The sequence below is a fragment of the Haemaphysalis longicornis genome, unplaced genomic scaffold, assembly GCF_048455015.1.
Source record: "Haemaphysalis longicornis isolate Haplotype H1 unplaced genomic scaffold, Haemaphysalis longicornis Haplotype H1 scaffold_2, whole genome shotgun sequence".
Taxonomy (NCBI): Eukaryota; Metazoa; Arthropoda; class Arachnida; order Ixodida; family Ixodidae; genus Haemaphysalis; species Haemaphysalis longicornis.
This window is the reverse complement of record NW_027526295.1, coordinates 156258787-156276882: the sequence shown is the minus strand read 5'-3', so window position 1 is coordinate 156276882 and position 18096 is coordinate 156258787. Positions and strand designations below refer to the sequence as shown.

Sequence of the window (18096 nt, the reverse complement as noted above, 5' to 3'; positions counted from 1 at the left end):
GCGCGCGATTGTGCCGCTTTCGCTCGAGGTGTATCGGATGCTCCACTATAACTACTTTCATAACCCAAGCCGCTGGAAACTCGGGAGAAGGGGGAGCTCGCGCCTTTTGGAATAGCGCCCCCGAACAGCGCGAACGAATAACCGCAGCAATGCAAAACAAAGGCAAGTGAAATGTCTTCAAATAAAAGCTACGTATAACACATTATTTTTACTCTGTGACGACGCGAAAGGCCTTTTAGTTTGCTTTTTGTAGCCTTGCCATTCATTGAACTGGTAAACTGGCGTACGCGGAGAGGGGGGACGGGGAGGAAGAAATAATTCTGCGTTCAACAAATAATGACCGTCGATAGATTTTCTGTGTGGAAAAACTACGCGCTAACCACATATAGCTTCGGTACATGTTTTGCCTACAAATATCGGTCATTTTGACATATAAATCTAGAAAAAATGAACAGAACAATAAAAAAGGTAATTACATTACGTGGTCACCTCGAAGTCTCTGTATTTGTGTAAATTCCTTCCTCTGGCTTTTTTTATTTTGTTGTTATTGTTACTTCATTGCCCTTTCATGCTCTCCCTTCCCCTTTTCGGCCCCGCCCCACCTCCCACCGAAATGACCTCCTGAGTACGCCACTGAAGTGTGCGCATAAGGAAGTGGACCTACGGAATCTGAGCGGGTCCTCGTTGCTCTCCGTCCAGCCATGCGGCTTGGATCCCCAAGGCGCTGCAGCCGGGTCCCCGTCGAGAGAAGCGGATGACGAGCCGTCAGTCGCAGAGCTGCCGCCACTGCCGGAAACGACACCAGATGAGCTGGCGCCCATCAGGGGTGAAGAAGCAGAGGAGGCGTCTTCGAGCGGCGCCTTTTCCAGTTCGCCCCCTCGACTGAGGACGGGTGCCGCGGAAGGGGACGGGACGTCCGCGGGTGCGACCGCGTCGAGGTCACTCCCACGCTCCTCGTCGGCCAAGGACACCCACTGGATGCCGTCTTCGGTAAATATGGGCCGCTGGTTGAGGTCCGATGACAGCTCCGTTTCCACCACGGGGACCTGCATGATGAGCGCGATATCCAATTTCAATTGGGTGCTTTGTTTGGGTAAATGAGAACGTTAGTAACGAATGGATACGTTTTTTTTTCAGTCTACATATCGACACAATTGTTGCTCGTGATAAATCGATCAATCGATCGATCGATCGATCAATCAATCAATCAATCAATCAATCAATCAATCAATCAATCAATCAATCAATCAATCAATCAATCAGTCAGTCAGTCAGTCAGTCAGTCAGTCAATCAATCAATCTGTCAGTCAGTCAGTCTATCATTCAGTCAGTCAATCAATCAATCAATCAATCAATTAAATGGTTGATTTGTCAGTCAATCCCTCAATGAACTATCAGCTGGCGTTTTCTTAATTATGCGTTTCAATACTTACTATATTATTACTGAAATATTTCTTAAATATTTATATAAATAGCTATGCAATAATCGAATTTGCCGACCTCGCAGGTGGCGGCATGGCGCTTCAGGAACGCGTGACCCCCTGAAGAAGTTGGCAAGCACTGTAGAACGCGGGGGCGGGAGATACGATGCGGCCGGCCGTGTAGCTCGGCTAAAAAAATGTTAGAAGGACACCTTTTGTACAGTCATGGGCAAATGAAATTACAACACGAAAATATGAACCCGACACGCAAAATCGAAGAATGTGCATCTTGCAGAGAAAATAGTGGCCCTCCAGATGTATATTTGAAAGCACGCCTTTTAAATCTTTGTTACTGCAACAAAGCCATGCGACAATTTGACTTGCACGGAAAGAAGTCGCGTTTTTTAGATGCGACTGCATCTCATTCACTCGCCTTGTCCCTGCATCCGGCGTCGGCGTCGTCGGCGTCCGCCCCTCCCCCATTCTCCTCGCCGCGCGAGCTGCACTCTCCGCCACTCACCCCCTGTCCTCTCCGATGCCCCTCTCTCGCGAGGGGCATTGGATTGGATTCGAATGGATTGGCTTGGCTTGGATTGTATTGGATTGGATTAGATTGGATTGGATTAAAGTGGATTGTGTTGGATTGTGTTGCGTCATAGCCGCGGCAGACCCACTGGCGCCGGCGCGTCACGTCACTGTTATGCGCGCTATAAAACGCGCTGCCTGCGCCGCTCCGCTCCATCGTTCCAGCGCCGTTCCTCCGCTGTCCAACGCTGCAACGTGAACCCCCTATGCGTCGCATCTACACAGGGGTTCCCGCGAGGGGAGGTGGGAGTTTTTTTTGTGTGTTCTGCTTCATATTTTCGTGTCCGTGTTTCATTTGTCCATGACTGTACGTATTCTCTGCGAAAGGGTATGGTTTGGCAAGTTGACGTCGCAGCCAAGTGGGAGTTGGTAAATGGGCCGTGGGCGTCTGACGGCAACTGCCATCGTCATTGGCCAACGCACTTGATTTTGTAGGTGAGAATGTTGTTAGGGCCATATGCAGGTGTAACGTTAAAACGTCGATTCTAACGGCACGCCAAACAGCGTCATACCTATTGTAGGTCGAATTCGAGCACCGCTTGGCGGCGGTATACTTAGAACCGTAACGTGGGACCTAATGTAGGGCCTCGGCGTTCCCAATGAGGGCGTCAGGCTGGCCCATACCTGCGTTCGCATTTAACGGGCTTTCTGGTAGCACGGATTTTCGTTCAAAAAAGAAACTGAAGCAACTACTTCTCAGCTTACGTGCCGTAAGTGGCAGGTGGCGACAACTTCCGCTGTTGGGCAACGTGAGAGGAAGAGAAGCGGCGTGTTTCCGCCCAGTGGGCGGCGCCCTCTGTTATCTGAGGTAGTGCAAATGGGGATGTCATGACTTTGCTACCCTCTCACTGTGCCGCGAATTTATGCTTCTAAGTTGCCCGGAAGTGATGGCGGCTTGGCTGCTGTCTGCTACCCGGGGTCTGCCAGCCGACGCGGGCGCCCGTTTGGTTCCCGCGCAGACAACTCAGTAGTGGCCGCGTACGTGATATGGGACGTTTGTTGAGTCAGTTCAAATCATCGAAAACATAGGCTTCTCTTTTCCAGTTAGGACGGTAGTGGTGAACGAGAGGTGGCTACAGCTCTCTCAGGGGGTCAGGGGGTGGCTGCAGTTTTGAGCTGTACGTAACGAATAGATCACATGAAGCAGGAGACGCCGTCCGAAGAGCTATCCCACGTGGTTAAAAGGAGCAGGAGCTCAGCGCTTTCCTAGACCAAATCTGGGTGTGCGGGCGCGAGAGGCCTGAGCAAGCGGAGCAATCAGAGACACGGAATGCTCAAAACCCTGCAATTAAAATCTATCCCGCCTTATTCATACGCGCAGTCCTCGAAGAAACTGCTGTTTGAAACCATGTTCCAAAGCTACATGAAACGTTCAAGCTTCTCAACCCGACTCGGAAGTTCTTTTAGTTGGAGTAAGAAAGAGAAAAGAACAGCGCTGAAGCGCTCCCTTTCACGGGTCCCTCTTCAAAGCTGAGACACAAAGGCACCGACGCGCGCCAAGTGAAGATGCAACGCCAATGAAACAAGCAGAAAACACCTCGCCAAATTTTCACGCTGTACCCGGGCCTCCCCAGCGTCGAGGGAATGCGCCAACCTACCCAGCGCTGCACCAGTAAGAGGACGTATACAACGCGCGCGCTCAGAGAGAGAGATGTTCGCGCGCGAGCAGAGGCAGCACCGCCGGCAGCCAGTGGCTCTGCGGCGGCGGCGGCGGCAGCAGGCGGCGGCGGCAGTGTTGCAGGGGAGCAGCTGGACAGAAATGGGAAAGAGAGAGACGGGCCGCCAGCACAGTCCGCCGATCCCGCTTATTGTCTTTTTCCGCGACAGGTGACAACATCGGGCCGAATTCCAAATACAAGGGGGGAGGGGGGACGGAGGAGAAAGCGCCGGAGAAGGGAGGACTCCGAACGGAGGGGACGAGCCGCTGACAAGCGCGAGCCGCTCGGAAGGCCGACGGAGAGCGGGGCGCCGTCTAACGGTTCTTCTGCCCCGCTGGCTTACCCTTCCGCGTCTCTACACAACGGCGTTTCACACGGCACAAGTTTGCAAACGACCCACGCGTTCGTGCACGCGTACATCACGATGCGCACGGCGACGCGCATATGCCAACAAACGTTATCCGGAGGGAAGAACTCTCTCTCTCTGTCTCTCTCCTACTCAGTGAGAACACCCTCCACGCGTGGTAGGTTGTACAGCAGCGGCATGACTGCGTTCTGCTAGACAGACTGCAAAGGAAATAGGGACGGGAGGAAATAGAGGCGGCGGATGGTGTGCGCGTGTGGGAGCCCGAAGCGGCAGAGAGGTGGCGGAGACAAAAGCCACCCGCCGCCGTCACTACCGGCATAGCGGAAAGCGCGGGTCTCCATGACAACGCCCGTAATGCGGGCCGTCCAGGTATGCATAAGTGGGCCTGTCGGTCGGCCACCGCTGGGTGTTCCACGGTACCAGCGCTGCTGCCAAACACACACACGCACGTACGGACATCGGACTCGCGAGGCGCAAAGCCCTATTGTCCGCGCTCCCTGACGCGTGCTGCTGCCGCGCCCCAGAACAAACGGCCGATCCGATCGAGAGCAGGACGACTTCTTCATTACGAGTGCGCTCCTGCGGATCCCGTCGGCCCCGATTTGACGAGTTCGTCTTCTACTACTATTCCACCTCGAGCCCGCTTTCTCGGGAACGACTCCTGGCCGCCACTTTCTTTTTCATGCACGTGAGCCCCAGACCTGGGCTTCCCTCACAAGACCCACGAGGGAAGAAAACCACGCACGCCAGATTGAACTGATCCTGGCTACCCTAACAATGACACGCGGACGCTACCGCAACGAGCGTGGCATCTACCGGAAAGGGAGATATGCGTACGAGAGCTAAAGACGTGCGTTTTTAAAAATATCCGGGCGCCGCCAAAGTATTGCTCCGATAGACTTGATTCTCTTAAATTGCTGCCCAGAGGCCCCGTGGTTGGCTTGCGGCCAGTTCACAGACAAGCGTATGGGCTTAGTGTTGTTGTTAAGAACAGTACACGAGTGTTGTGTCGCCAAAGAGTCGGCCATCAAAGGTCCTAACTGCATCCCCTTGGAAACATGGTACGCGGAAAACACTTCCGATTCGGCATAGCTGGCTGACTTCGAGGTCATTGTATTCTCTTGAACTTTGTTGTCCACAACAACGTTCGTTATTGTGTTAGTGCGCGTTCCGCGCATTTTACAGCGAAGCTGTTAGTGTCACATTTGCCGGGATTTTTCGCATGAGAAACCGGGTGAGACTTTGCGGGAAGCTTTACGGGAAATGAACCTTACGGGATATAAAAACATTTTGCGGACGGAACCGTTATTCCAGGACCCCGTTCGATCTTGCTGCCAGCTCCGTAGTCCGCCGAAGTTGGACCTTCCTATCGGAGCTGGTCAGTTCACCCTCCTACAGTTAAAGGACGGACTGGGGCGAGATTACGTAGTAAGAACAAGACAGGAGGAGAAACGGCGCTTCCTAGGGCGACCTGGTAACGTCACAAGCGCTTGATCTAGGTTAAGCTAGCGGCAAGTGCTTGGGACAAGAAACTGTGCGGCCGCCGCGATGGGTATTTGACTCCGAAGCCCCCCAATGATCTGCGGCCGCTGTCTTTGCCCGTAAGGTGCGGCCATCGTTTGCCTCGCCGTCGCAGCTACGAAGGCTTTGTAGTCCGCATTGGTGCGCATGGTGGCATTATCTTGTCGCTCGCCCGTCACTTCTCCAACTGGTGGTGAAGAGTGAATGACATGGCCGTGTCCCACTGAAGAGGAGGACTTTTAGAGTTCCTCATTTAGACAGGACAAGAGGAATGACGTTAATAACGCACGGGATGTACACAGTGATTTGCAAATTGAATATTTGGGGCTATTTCATCAAATGTTATCAGCGTCATTTGATTTAGCATCTAAAATCTGTTCCAAACAAATACTTCTTTCTATAGATTTCCACAGAAAACGATTAATAGTTGAGCATAGGCAGTTGCACTGAGTAGAGGCTCCCTACAAACTTCAAACTGCACTCGGCTTTTCTCGGTCAAGGTCAGCTACTGCAGATTGTTACGTACAACATTGCCAGGATGCATGAAGCGAATTTATACTCTTCGCGATAGGTAAAATCAACCAGCTGCAAACGTTTCGCATTATGTGTCAGTGCTTAACATTTATTTCCCTTTAAAATCTCCTTACCTTTCCCATATTTTGTATCCTTACACCCTTGCTTGGAAGCACAAAATCTGTCGACGTGGTTCATCAAATGAAATTACATTTTAAATGCTATTCGACAGCAACTTTCGATGCCAACTAAATTTTACAAGTTTGCTCTTCCCTAATTTATTCCGTGATGGTACATCAACAAATACTGCAGTTCACAAATCAGGGATGAACTCGTATCAGGGCTAGTGGCGGTAATATAAAACAAGCAATTAGTAAGAATCCCGAGCAAAATTACAACTGCGCATTCATAAACAAGCGTATGTACGCCATTCCCAGCCATTTCTCACCGAGCGTACGGCCACAGTCGTTATTGGCACTCTCCGGAGTTCTACTTCTGATTCCCCTGCAAGGATCCGTCTTATCCCCTTTACTTTTCAATATTGCTCTTCTAGGCCTGCCACTAGTTCAGCTCCTCTTCGACACCATAGCTCATCTCTACAACACACTCCACGCCGACGATCTCAACATGTACTACCGAGGGTTCCTCTGGACAACAGCAAGACTCCTCGAATATCCAACATGCAATAGTAACCCCTCTCTCCGCTGCCTTGCCCCCCCCCCCGTGAGCTAACTTTCGCTTCCGCAAAAATGTTCAAACCTCGTCCTCCGAGCCCACACTCAGGGGCGACGCTCATCTCCCGTTCCAGATAGTATTGAAGTGCGCAAGTGCGCAGTTTGACAAGAAGACGTAAAACTAACGGGAGGAACACGAACAAACGAGTTCACGCGCAAACTATCAACTGTTTAATACCATGAATAAAAAAGGATTATACATAACATAAAACATACAAAACGCGCACAAAACAAATCTTGGTTATGAGTACGAGAAGTGACAGGGGTGAAATTAGCTTCATACCATATATAGTCCTTACTTTCACGACAATAAACGGTTCATAGCTTGCGCTTCAAATCGTCTGTTCTTGTTCTTCCAGCCTGTCTTACGTCTTCGTGTCGAACTGTCATACAAATTTCAACGTCATCAATAATCCACTAGCCCACTGCCACGCTTTCCTGGTGCCAACCACAACCTTTCAATCAACGATATCCCCGTTCCTAAAATACGGAATAACTGGATGCTCAAACTGCGAATTTAGCGAGACGGTGCGGGCCACGCCACCATCACACAACTCCGGGGCAACAAAGGCACAACTTACAAGCCTCACCCGCCGCATTACCAATAACCTCAAAGGACAATGCATGTCCATCTCATGCCATTAGTCGCCTCACTTACGGTGGTACTTCATATCTAACCATGAAGCCAGCCGAAAACGCCAAAACTAAATGCTTTGATTCGAAAGACATATAAAGTTGCCCTCTGACTCACAACTCAGGAATCAATGAGATGATTCATCCACGTTAGTATTCCCAACACCCTCGAAGAGCTAGCTCATCGAGGCGCATAAAACAAGCTAAAGATTGTTCTCTTTCTCTGCAACCAAAAGGCTCTTCTCATGGCTACTGGCCATACCGTCCTACCGCAACTCGGCTATTCGTTGCAGCTTCCTGAGGTCACGTTACAACGCATCTCACCCAACATCTGCAGCAAGATCACAATTTCAACCATCCTACTCCAGATGCATCTCACTTATAAGAAAAGCCATTGACCAATTCGTGCCGCCTACTTTTTTTTTTTCGAAGTATGACTCCAGCCCAGACACACGAAATACCGGCGCTTCTCCCTACTTTAGGAACCCAACCCACGCCCTATAAAGGCAGGCTATAAAGGCAGCCTCTATTACTCGCTCACCCTCAACACAGCGAACATCGACACTGCCAAGAAGACAGCCGTTTCCCTGACCTCCAACGCTGACCCTGAACAAGTCACTTTCCTGAGTGAATCACAATCAGCATGCCGACATGATCAAAGGGACGCGTCCACACCGTTGCCCTCAAGCCCCTCACCGAACAAACAGGATATCTTCATCGTGCATGTAGATATCCATATCGTGTAAACCTCGACATCTTCATCGTGTAAACCCCAGGTAGTTGTCTCCGTCTTCTGTGGTTTCGCGCTGAATACCACCGCGCAAACGGTTCACACTGCAACGGGATCCACCATAAACAAGGAAACAAACAGAACACTGTGATAAGTCATGCAGCCATTTTATTTAAAAGGGGCGGCCGACCTGTTTCTCAAACACGCCAATGCCCGAGTGTGGAAGTAATGAACGACCCGGAAGATGTCGACTATAGATGCCGTGACGAGGTCGAGCTTAAATGAATAGGACATACGGCCGCGAGAGTCGTATTCCGGCGGTATGGCACGCGGCCTCAGGCTCGTTCTCGTTTCGCGAACAGCCCGTCACCCTTCGTCTTTAACGAACACAGAACAGAGCGCCTTCCCGTGAAACTGTGCTGCTCTCCACTGCACCCCCCTCTCCCTTTCAGAATCTTTTCCTTCCTCCCGCTTACACCAAATCGGGCCAGCATTCATTTTCTACCACCACCAGGCTCCCGTCCATCGGTCGCCAGCTCTCTATTGCGTAGCTCCCTTTTCGTCTCGCCCGTACGCCAGCCAGCCTACGATTGCCGCTGCACTGCGGCGGTAGCCTCAATCACGGTCTTTCTCCGCGCGCCGTGAAAGTACGCCTTTCCGGAAGTTTTACCGGCGAACCAGCGGGTCGAGGAAAGAAGAGTTGTGTAGGTGGCACGTAGGGAAACGCAGAGGAATAACCATAAAAAAAGGGGGCGTCTTCGGCCCCTGCAGCCGGATTCCTTTCTTTTATCGTGCGATTTCCGCATATGAGGTTAGTAAGAAGAAATAAAAAGCCGGAACAGCGAGTACGACGGCGAATGTTTAGCCAAAGTAAGACACAGAAAAGAATTGTGCGGTTAGCCGTTCCCTGTCAGCGTACTTCCTTGGCTTCTATTTCAGGTTAACACTCCTTCCCGGTTCGCGCGAATAATGAACCGGCTGAGATTTTGTTTTTCCGGCGTTCTCAAAATGTGTTCCAAGATACTCGTTCGCGGATTTTTTTTTCTTTCTTTTTTGTTTTTGTTTTGTTTCGCGCAGTCAACTTGTATGCGCGCATTGTCTAGCAAGGATTACCGACTCAGTCTTCGCGGTTCTTTGTTCCTACGCGAAACGCGACGTTATCAGTGGACACGATTTTCCGCGCCGTTGGCCCCATTTCTTTCGGTACGCCGGCGTTGACCGTTGTTTTACATGTGTCGTGGGAAGTTCGCGCGCGTGCAAGAGAAAGAGCACAAGATATCAAGACAGGCGGAGGTCGGCTGAAGAAACAATTATCTCACCTTTCTTACCGCAAAAAAAAAAAAAAAAAAAAACAATTTATGAGAAACGGCGGCGAAAAAAAAAAAAGTCGGCCCACGAACGACAATGAGCCGACCTTCATAACTAACGCATGTTGAAGGGCATCGCATCCGCCCTCAAGTTACACGTAGCGTGATGCGCATAGAAGAGGTGTGTGATTTTTGTCCTTTTCGGGGTATAGATATCATGCTAGCACGAAACACGCGCTCTTTGAGTCCCTATTTCCTGCTGAAATACCAGTTACCATTAAGCGCCGTTTTTAGTTTGACGAACCTCTCTCGAGGTGCCCGTTCAGTTTGAGGGGATGTCGCTGGCGTCAGTAAAGTAAACGATGGAACCATGGGAGAGTAGAAAATGAATTCCTTTAGAGAGGGCCTGAACTCCCAGTGCACGACGAGCAGGGTGTCGATCAGGGTTCATGTTTCGGGGCAGAGACTCAACTCGTAAATTAGCGAAAGTGGCCCAGCGAGGTAATTCCGGTGGTGTGGGGGGCAATGCAGAAGGGGGGTAGTTAAGTGTGTTAAGAACAGCGCGACCTTGGACAGAAGTCTGCAGGCGCTCGAGTTGGGCCTGGCGATGGCGCGCCGATGACTTCTTCAAGAGTGTTCCAGAAGGGTTGCGGGGGGGGGGGGCGTAGGAGGTAGTGAGGCCTCGATCGAGGGACGAGAACCGAGACGGCGAGGGTTGCGACCACGAAATTGCGTATAGTATACGGGAGATAACAAAAGCAACGATGATGCGGAGCAGGTGATGTTCGTACAGTCCAGGTCGTCGGTTAGCGACCCGGCAGAGGAGCTGGGAAAGCTGAGTGATCTGATTGTGGAGTGTCCGCAGAGTCGGTACACAGCTGCCTGCGTGATGCAACGTGATACCAAGGATCTGGGAGGTGTCAGCATGCGGTATGCTGCTGTCAAAAATTTTTACCTGAGGAAAAAAGCGATCCGGTGCCACCCCACACTTGTTACTAACTACGAGGAGAGCGGATTTTGAAGGCGAAATAGAGAGGTCGATAGACGTGACATAGCCTTGCATGACGTCCCAAGCTTGCTGAACAGTGTCCTCCAGTTGATCTGGGCAGCCCTTGGTTGACCAGAGCGGGATGTCATCCGCGTATATGAAGTAGGAGAGAAGGGGGATGACATCTAATAGTGGAGGAAGCGAGGCTAAAGCGATGTTAAAAAGGGACGTTAAAAAAGGATTAAAAAGCGATGTTAAAAAACTCAATACGCACGGCTTCATTTCTCGAAGTCCCTTCATTAGAGACTGCAGCGGCTTCCTTTCCTTCCCCACCTGATTCGACCTACGCCATTGCCCTTGCAATAGAGCACGCTGCTCTCACGGTCCCCACCGCCATTCCAGTATACATTTTTTTTTTCCGACTGCCAATCAGCCCTTCGTAATTTCGCTCACCATGAGACCCACCAATACACCACTGACTTCGTCAATTCGATACTTGCTTCGAATTCTCGGCCCCGTTTCCCACTGGTTTGGGTTCCTGGCAACACTGGCATGGGCGGCAACTCTCTAGCAAACGCGCTAACCCGAGTAGCTTTCCAGGGTCCGCCCATGTCCTGGCCAACCATGTACCCACCCGCCGACGGTTCGCATTCAGCACCGCGCTGCCCGCTGTTATCACTTACACGCCCAGCGCCCATCACGCACCCTGTACACACGGCACTGTCCCTGTCTCACACTTGAGGCTGCGTACCTCATTCGGCAGGCTCAAACTTCTTTATTCCCCTCTTACCACACTCTTCACTGCGTCTATCGGCGTCCTGGCCATCCTTGCTGCCCCACCTGTTCCTCCTACCCACCCATTCCCTCTTCTTATTGCGAATGCACCCCACCATCTCATGCCCCATCCCTCCCCTCCACCACTTCCTGTGAGCTCTGGCTGTCCCCCCCGTCGACAGTGAACATCCAGGCTGCCCAGGAAGCTCTCTGTCAACATGTGCACTGGACCCGCACGAACATTCTGCGGTACTACGTGGACCTGGTGAATTGAAGACTGAAATTAGGACCTGGACCTAGGTCCTGCGGAGAATGAAGTTTGTTCTCTCTCCCCCATGAGGTGCTCACTCTTTTTCTTACGGATTGGCAGCCAGGCTGGAAGTGGTTATATTAGCTCTTCCTCAATAGAACCGTATTAGACAGAAATGTGCCAGGCGGAATATCGGGCTGTCGCAGTCATTCGGTAGTCCTTCACTACAACTCACATTGCAGCCCACACGTAGGTTCAGCAGACAGAACTCACATCCGGCGGGATGAAGACGTCGTAGCGGTCTTTGTTCTCGTCCAGCAGCGACGCCGTGTCCTGGGCCACCTGGCGCAAGTAGCTCAGAACACCCAGTACATCCTCGCTCTCGGCGGAAGTGCCGCCCGTCTCGTTCGAGTCGTCCTTGGCCACCTCCGCTGTCTGCAAATCCAAGGCGGCCATTGCTATCAGTGTAGCGCGAGTTGCCGTCAGACACTCATATCATTAAAACGAAAGCTTTCTTAGTGGGACCGACGGCGTCTAGTTTAAAAACTAATGCATTTTTTTCCTAGACCGGTTGGTCGACCAAAAAGCTCTGATGATATCTCTGTACGCACGGCGCATGCGTGAAATCGGGCTTCCATTGTGTCGAAATGGTTACTTGAAAATGGCGAAAAAGGAACGCTTTCAGATAAGACATCACACGCATCGATCATGAATAATAAGTACAGTATTATGCGTACGTTTATCTCATAAACCACATATCAGAGTACATTTATATCGTTCGTCGATGCGTTTACTTAGTGCGTTAGAATCGTCGCACGAGTTCGTTCTTCGTTTGCGATTTGGGTCTTTGAGGGTCTTACGGCTGATTTTGACGCCCTCTCAGCGAAGGTTGGGCGCAATTTCGCTTTCGCGCTTCTCTCAACTTTTTTTAAGGTTTGAACCTGATGCCATCCTTCGGCTGTGCGCGTGACCATGCATGTGTGCATGCGTGAGTGCGTGCGCGCGCCTTTTGAAGGAGAGAGTTGGCACCTCGGAGGTCTTCAATTCAAATCTCTTAAAAAAGGTGTAAACATTTTTGATGCCGCGCCTTTATTCCTTATCGGTATTCGTTCTCCTGTATTTAAAATTTGTTTTGTCTTGTTCTTGCTGAGCAGTGGTCTTGTTCTTGATGAGCTCTGAGCATTGACCCTCTCAAACAAGCCGTATAGGACGAGTTACACACGATCTTCCGATCATGTACCACCGATGCTCTTAAAAAAGTTGTTTTCTCTCTCATAAGTAGCAAACTTGTGCCGGATACAACTTCAAATTATTAAGAGGCGTCAGAAGCTGGCAAATTAACTGAATAACGGGAAATTCGCTTTTTAATGCGATAAAGCATCAAAACAGGCGATTTCTAGCCCAGGCACTGCTGCCCCTTATGTGCTAGCAGATGACAGCGGCGCGAGTCCCAAAGCTGACGTCAGGAGCCAGGGGGCGCCACTCAATTGATGCGGCAGGAAATTGTGTATGTGTGTAGAAGGGGGGCTGAGGGGGGGGGGGGTCATGTTGAAATATATTTGGTGAGTGCACAGAGCGCTTCATATATCATGTTTCCGGTGTAGCCGTAGGGCTCAAGTGCGGGACTGCAAGCAAGTAGTAACGTCGAAAAAACATGGGGGGGGGGGTGCGATCCACGCTGCGGAAGTCTCCTTCGCTTGCTTAGATGAGCGTTCTGTGCCCTCCCGTTCCTTCTTTGTGCTACAGCTGCTGCGTCTTGTGCGATCGGCGGCTGGCTGTGCCCGAGGTCGTGGCGCTGTTCTTTGAAGACCATCCCCACACCAGAGTATCTACAATTGTTTTCCTTTTATTCTAGCGCAGAAGCCTAGCGAAAAGGCTTAGCTAACGTCCTGCCTATTTCCATTAAACATTCTCTCTCTTTCTATTTGCAGTTCGCCAGGGTTGTCGGCCTTTCAGGGCAAGCCTCACGAAATGCTAGCCTCACCCCTTACCCCCCCCCCCCTCTTTCCTTTTCTTGCAGCGTGCACCACCTACCTTGGCTTTCCTCTTCATCGCCTGTGCCTTGAGGGCTTCCTTGAGGGCCGCCAGAGAAGCGTCAGCCGCGTTCGATTCCTCCTTGTCGTCCACGCTGCCCAGAACTTCGCCGGACGCGAGGAAGGCGCCCTGGACCGCCGGACTGTCCATGGGAGGGAAGTACACCTCGTCGGCGAACTGGGGCGGGGCGCCTTCCTTCAGCGCGCTGTTCGGCGTGAACCTGCGACAGGCGTCGACGAATCAGGCTCGTGCGTTTGGAAAAAGTCTCTCATGCCCGCGTATTTTATTGCGTGAGCAGTAGATGGGGTCCATCGGCAAAAATGTGCACCATCGACGCGCGGACAGGCAGCGACCTAACAAGAGAGAACGGGAGCGCGTGCGGAAAAAGGTGATGTGAGCAGGGCAGCCGTCCGCCTTTGTTGCGGTGGCGTGGCATTCGCATCACAGCCGACCTCGTTACGAGGGGGACTTCAAGTTTACTCAGCCATGGACGCTCCCGTCGACAGCCTCTATTCGCTTCGTCACCGCTTGTAGGCGTTGTAAACTGGAGTGTGAGGCGAATGCAAGGCTGAGTAGGAGGCAAATGAAGAGTGTATAAGATTGACGGCTACGAAATGCCGATACTAATGGACAACAAAAGGAGAGGCCGGCAGCCAATGCTGCTGCTAAAGCGTGGAAGTGTATCCCGTGACGGTTCTAACGAAAAGCACCGTTGGCACGGTATGAGAGCGGAGTGCGAGAAACGCCGCATTGCACTCTTCTGAAGCCGGAGCAAGACGTACGCCCCGGTCGGAGCTTCTAGTTCACGACGGAACGAGACGTGACGCTCATGCCTTCATTAATATCCACCCCTGTATACCTATAATTAGTTTTTTTGTTGCTGGTAGTACCTCTGTGCTCCTCCATATGTTTTCACGGCGAAAGCCACTCTTCGGGACGAAAACCGGCCGTCTGGGCGAAAACCGGCCGGTATATTTGTCACTTAGCCAGGCGGAGGGGGCAGGCAGGGAGAGAAGGAAAGCCCCAATCATGCTCGGTCGTGTCGCGCGCCTCTAGCGGAGGCCCGGGCGGTTTTAAATTGGCCCCAGCTACGTCTTGGGATAGAAAAAATGACTGACGATTACGATACTCCCTAACGCGAAGTTCGTGCCCAGCGCAAACTGCAGTCTTCTGGGTCACGGCGCATAGCGGGGGCGTCTCGGGAAGTGATCGCGTGATCAGCGAACGCATCGCGGATCGCGCTACTCTGCCGTTATCTCGCAGCGCGTCGCCGCCGCCGAGCATGTTGTCTTAAGTCGTGTTTGAAACTCCCGCTCAAATGCCACGTGCTTCGGATGAGCCACGCAACACGTCGTTCGAATGAATGACGCAACGAGGAGGACTGCGAGAACCGACTTACGTGCAGCGCGTGCTGGGCTTCTGTGCTTTTTGTGAACTTGAAAGAACACTTTCGCCACACTTTCATCCTCCGCTTTCCTGCGGGCTCATCTTCGGTAGCCTTTTCGTTCCTCGGTTATCTCGTAGCGCGCCACCGCTGATGAACGTCTTGCGCAGCCTCGGCATCCGCCCTCCCCCTCACACTTTCGCCCCGCTTTTATACTCCGCTTTCTTTCTGTCCTCGGTGTACCCTTCGTTCGTTCGGCTACGAGGGACGGCAGCGCCGTCAAACCACAGAAGCGGGCGCTTAAGTGCTGCGCACTGAAACACATGTTAAATGCACCACTCACTTGAAAAGTGTTCGCGCAGCGATGAGCCGCCGTTTCAGAAACAGCGCAGAAGACGAGTGCGAGCCTGTCCTTACCATTAGTTATGCACGCCGTTCTGCGTTTCAGTTGCATCCATCGTTTCAATTCGAATTACTTGTAAACGGTGTCCCTAAAAAAACACCTTTCTTACATTCACACAAAATAACTCCCTGACTACCCATCGGTATTTCAAACTTACTGTAATAACGATATTACACGGCAATTCGGCATGATACAGTGCCCCATTGGATTTCGCCATTACATCTCCCGCAGGTTGTAACATGAGTAGTGATATTTGTGCAGAGCACTTTAGGGGCTCGCCTTGTCGTAGCTCGCTCGCTGGACCCAAGTAGAGCCACACGGCGTTCCGTCATCGCGGCGTAACCCACAGGCTTCAAAAGCCAAGCGATTTGTATAGTCGTAAGCGTTCGAAACTCGTGGACCGCTGGTGCTTGTCATACATCTCCCCGTTGTTTAGCGCAAAAAAAAAAACTGTACGTAAAATACAGTAAAATAGAAAAATATACGTAATTAACCAGCAGCGCCCGCCTTCATATAGTTAGGGACGCTCCTTGGGTTGTTTTTTTTTTTACGATATAAGCGAAAAAAAGTGGCAGTGCAACGCCGGCCCGTGCGGGAGGAAGAGCAAGCACAAAAAGAACAGAACTCCCACTGGCGCAGTTTCAGGCAGGGGGCGCGCGAGCACTGCGAAGGCGGGAAATATGGATTGCATTGGGTGGTAGCGTTGAGCGGATAACGGCGCTACAGCCCATTATGGCGAATCACTGCTCTGCACTTCCCACAGCTTTTACATTGAATGGAACGGCTTTGATGTTTTATTCTGTCGGCATCTGCCTGAGCGCCTACCCGTGATACAGCTCCAATTTGACCTTCAAACCGAACATGTTAGGGGTAGTGGAGGGCTGCTGGAAAGGACTATAGGAGGGGAGAAAGGGAGATGCAGTTTGACCTGGAAACAGAGGAGGGCGGAGGGACAGGATATGGAAAGAATCGGGGGAAGGTGAAGGTGAAAAGGGGCAGTTTGTCAAAACAAATCTACCTAGTGAGAGGGGTTCCTCGGCAGAAGCGCCCGGACAGCCCATGGGCTCATGAACTTAGGAACCACTCTCACAGTATTGCTTATTAATGTTCTCTAGCTCCCCCCATCTTGGTGTCTAAATGTCTTAGTATCCGGATGCTCAGGTAGCGATTGGGTTCGTATCTAGATGGATTGCGCTGATTAAACAACACGAGATCTCAGTACTGGTTGCTTAATCTCGGAACAAAAATGCGAAGCCTGTTGAGTATTTTTCACGCGACTATAATATTGGCACGAATGCGTGTTTCCGCGGGAAGCGACTTAACTACAAATCGTCTCGACGCCTACTTTGCCCAGCGTCCAGGGTGGCCGGCACCAATAATCGGAGATACGAACTGGAGCTCAGGTTTCCCCTGCGCTGTTGACTTCCCACAGGTGTTACTACTCGAAGAAAGAGGAAATGGAATATGCTTCACACAGCAGAACGGTGGGGTGGTTAACGCAATTCCTCTCGGGTACCAGAAAACTAGTGCGTGTCTGCATTCACCACAGTTCCTTCGTTGTTCCCAACAAATACGCAAGAAGAATAGCTGTAACCCCTGCACAAGTTTGTGTTTCACAACAATCTGAAACTCCGCAGCCCTCCGCAGCCCTTTTCTGGGGCGTGTGCCGCCTGATTTATGCTCCCCAATTTTCTCTATCTACCAGCGCGCGACATGAAATGTGGGGAAGCTGAAGAGTTAAAGAAACAGCCGGAGCCGCCGGCAATGCCTGAAGCCGGGACACATCACGAAGCTCCTCTAGTGAACGTGTCACGCTGAAGATGTAAATGAACAAAAACAACGACAACAAAAAGCAGCAGAAACCGCCTGCAACCATAGTCCGAAAATTGGTAGAAAATAAACAGGGCCGGCAAGCAGCGTTCGCGTGAGAAAACGTGTCGAGCGATAAACAAGAAAGGGATAAAGAGAGGGAGATAGGTGGAAGAGGAGGGGCGGACAAGTAAGGATCCGCATCCTTGCATCCGAAGCCGAGCGAGGAAACGGGCTCGGCTCCTCCGAGGAGTCGGCTCGGGTATCCCTGCGGGAAAATTGCCTTTTCGCTCCGAGACGCCTGGAAAGAGAAGATGGGCTGCCCGGGCCGATCTGGCGCGCGTCGCCCTTACGCCGGCCACCCGCCGCAAGCGACCGCCCCCTCCAGCCGGCAGCAGTCACCGAAGACGCGACGAAACGGGGGAAGCGGCGGGAGTAGTATAGGGGACGACGTCGGTCCGAGCCGAACGACGAGCGCCGTGCTGTGCAGAAGGCGATGGCCGCAATACTGGCAACAAGCGACAACGCTAGTCCGACGAAATAGCGTGCGAGGTAAGGAATAGGCGAGTGAGAAGAACGAAACACAACGCGTAGTGAACAAACGAAAAAAAGGCGGAATGAAAGCGATCGGGAGGGAAACGCCACCGGTCGCTGAAGGCCGGGATATGGGCGGGCAGGAAGGAAGAAAAAAAGGAGTGTGGAAGCGTAGGAGGAATAGCGGGAGGCGAGCACGGTCCGGCATCTAATTCGGCTCCCAGGAATTCGCGAGATTAAAGGGACAACGTTTGTTTAGGCACGCTCTGGGGACACGCCGTAGTGGGACGCAGTTTGCTTTTCTCGGGTGCTGTTTTTTTTTCCCCAGCCATCTATCTTATTTTTGTTTCATTTTGTCTTTTCTCCTTGTTTCTTTTCCGTCACCTCTGCTTGATGGACAGCCAGTCTACCTCTTTGGGTGGGCGCTTTCTCGTCAGAGCCGCTGGCGTAT

General features: G+C 51.7%; 1 protein-coding gene across 1 annotated transcript in view; it reads right to left on the bottom strand.

Moving 5' to 3' along the window:
- Ia-2 (tyrosine phosphatase IA-2) overlaps positions 1-18096 on the bottom strand; it is a gene marked incomplete in the record, with an annotated part of 628737 nt that overhangs the window by 440557 nt on the left and 170084 nt on the right. The window contains 3 exon segments of the mRNA XM_077698486.1: positions 665-1046; positions 11755-11916; positions 13516-13735. Coding sequence (XP_077554612.1) covers positions 665-1046; positions 11755-11916; positions 13516-13735 — 764 coding nt within the window.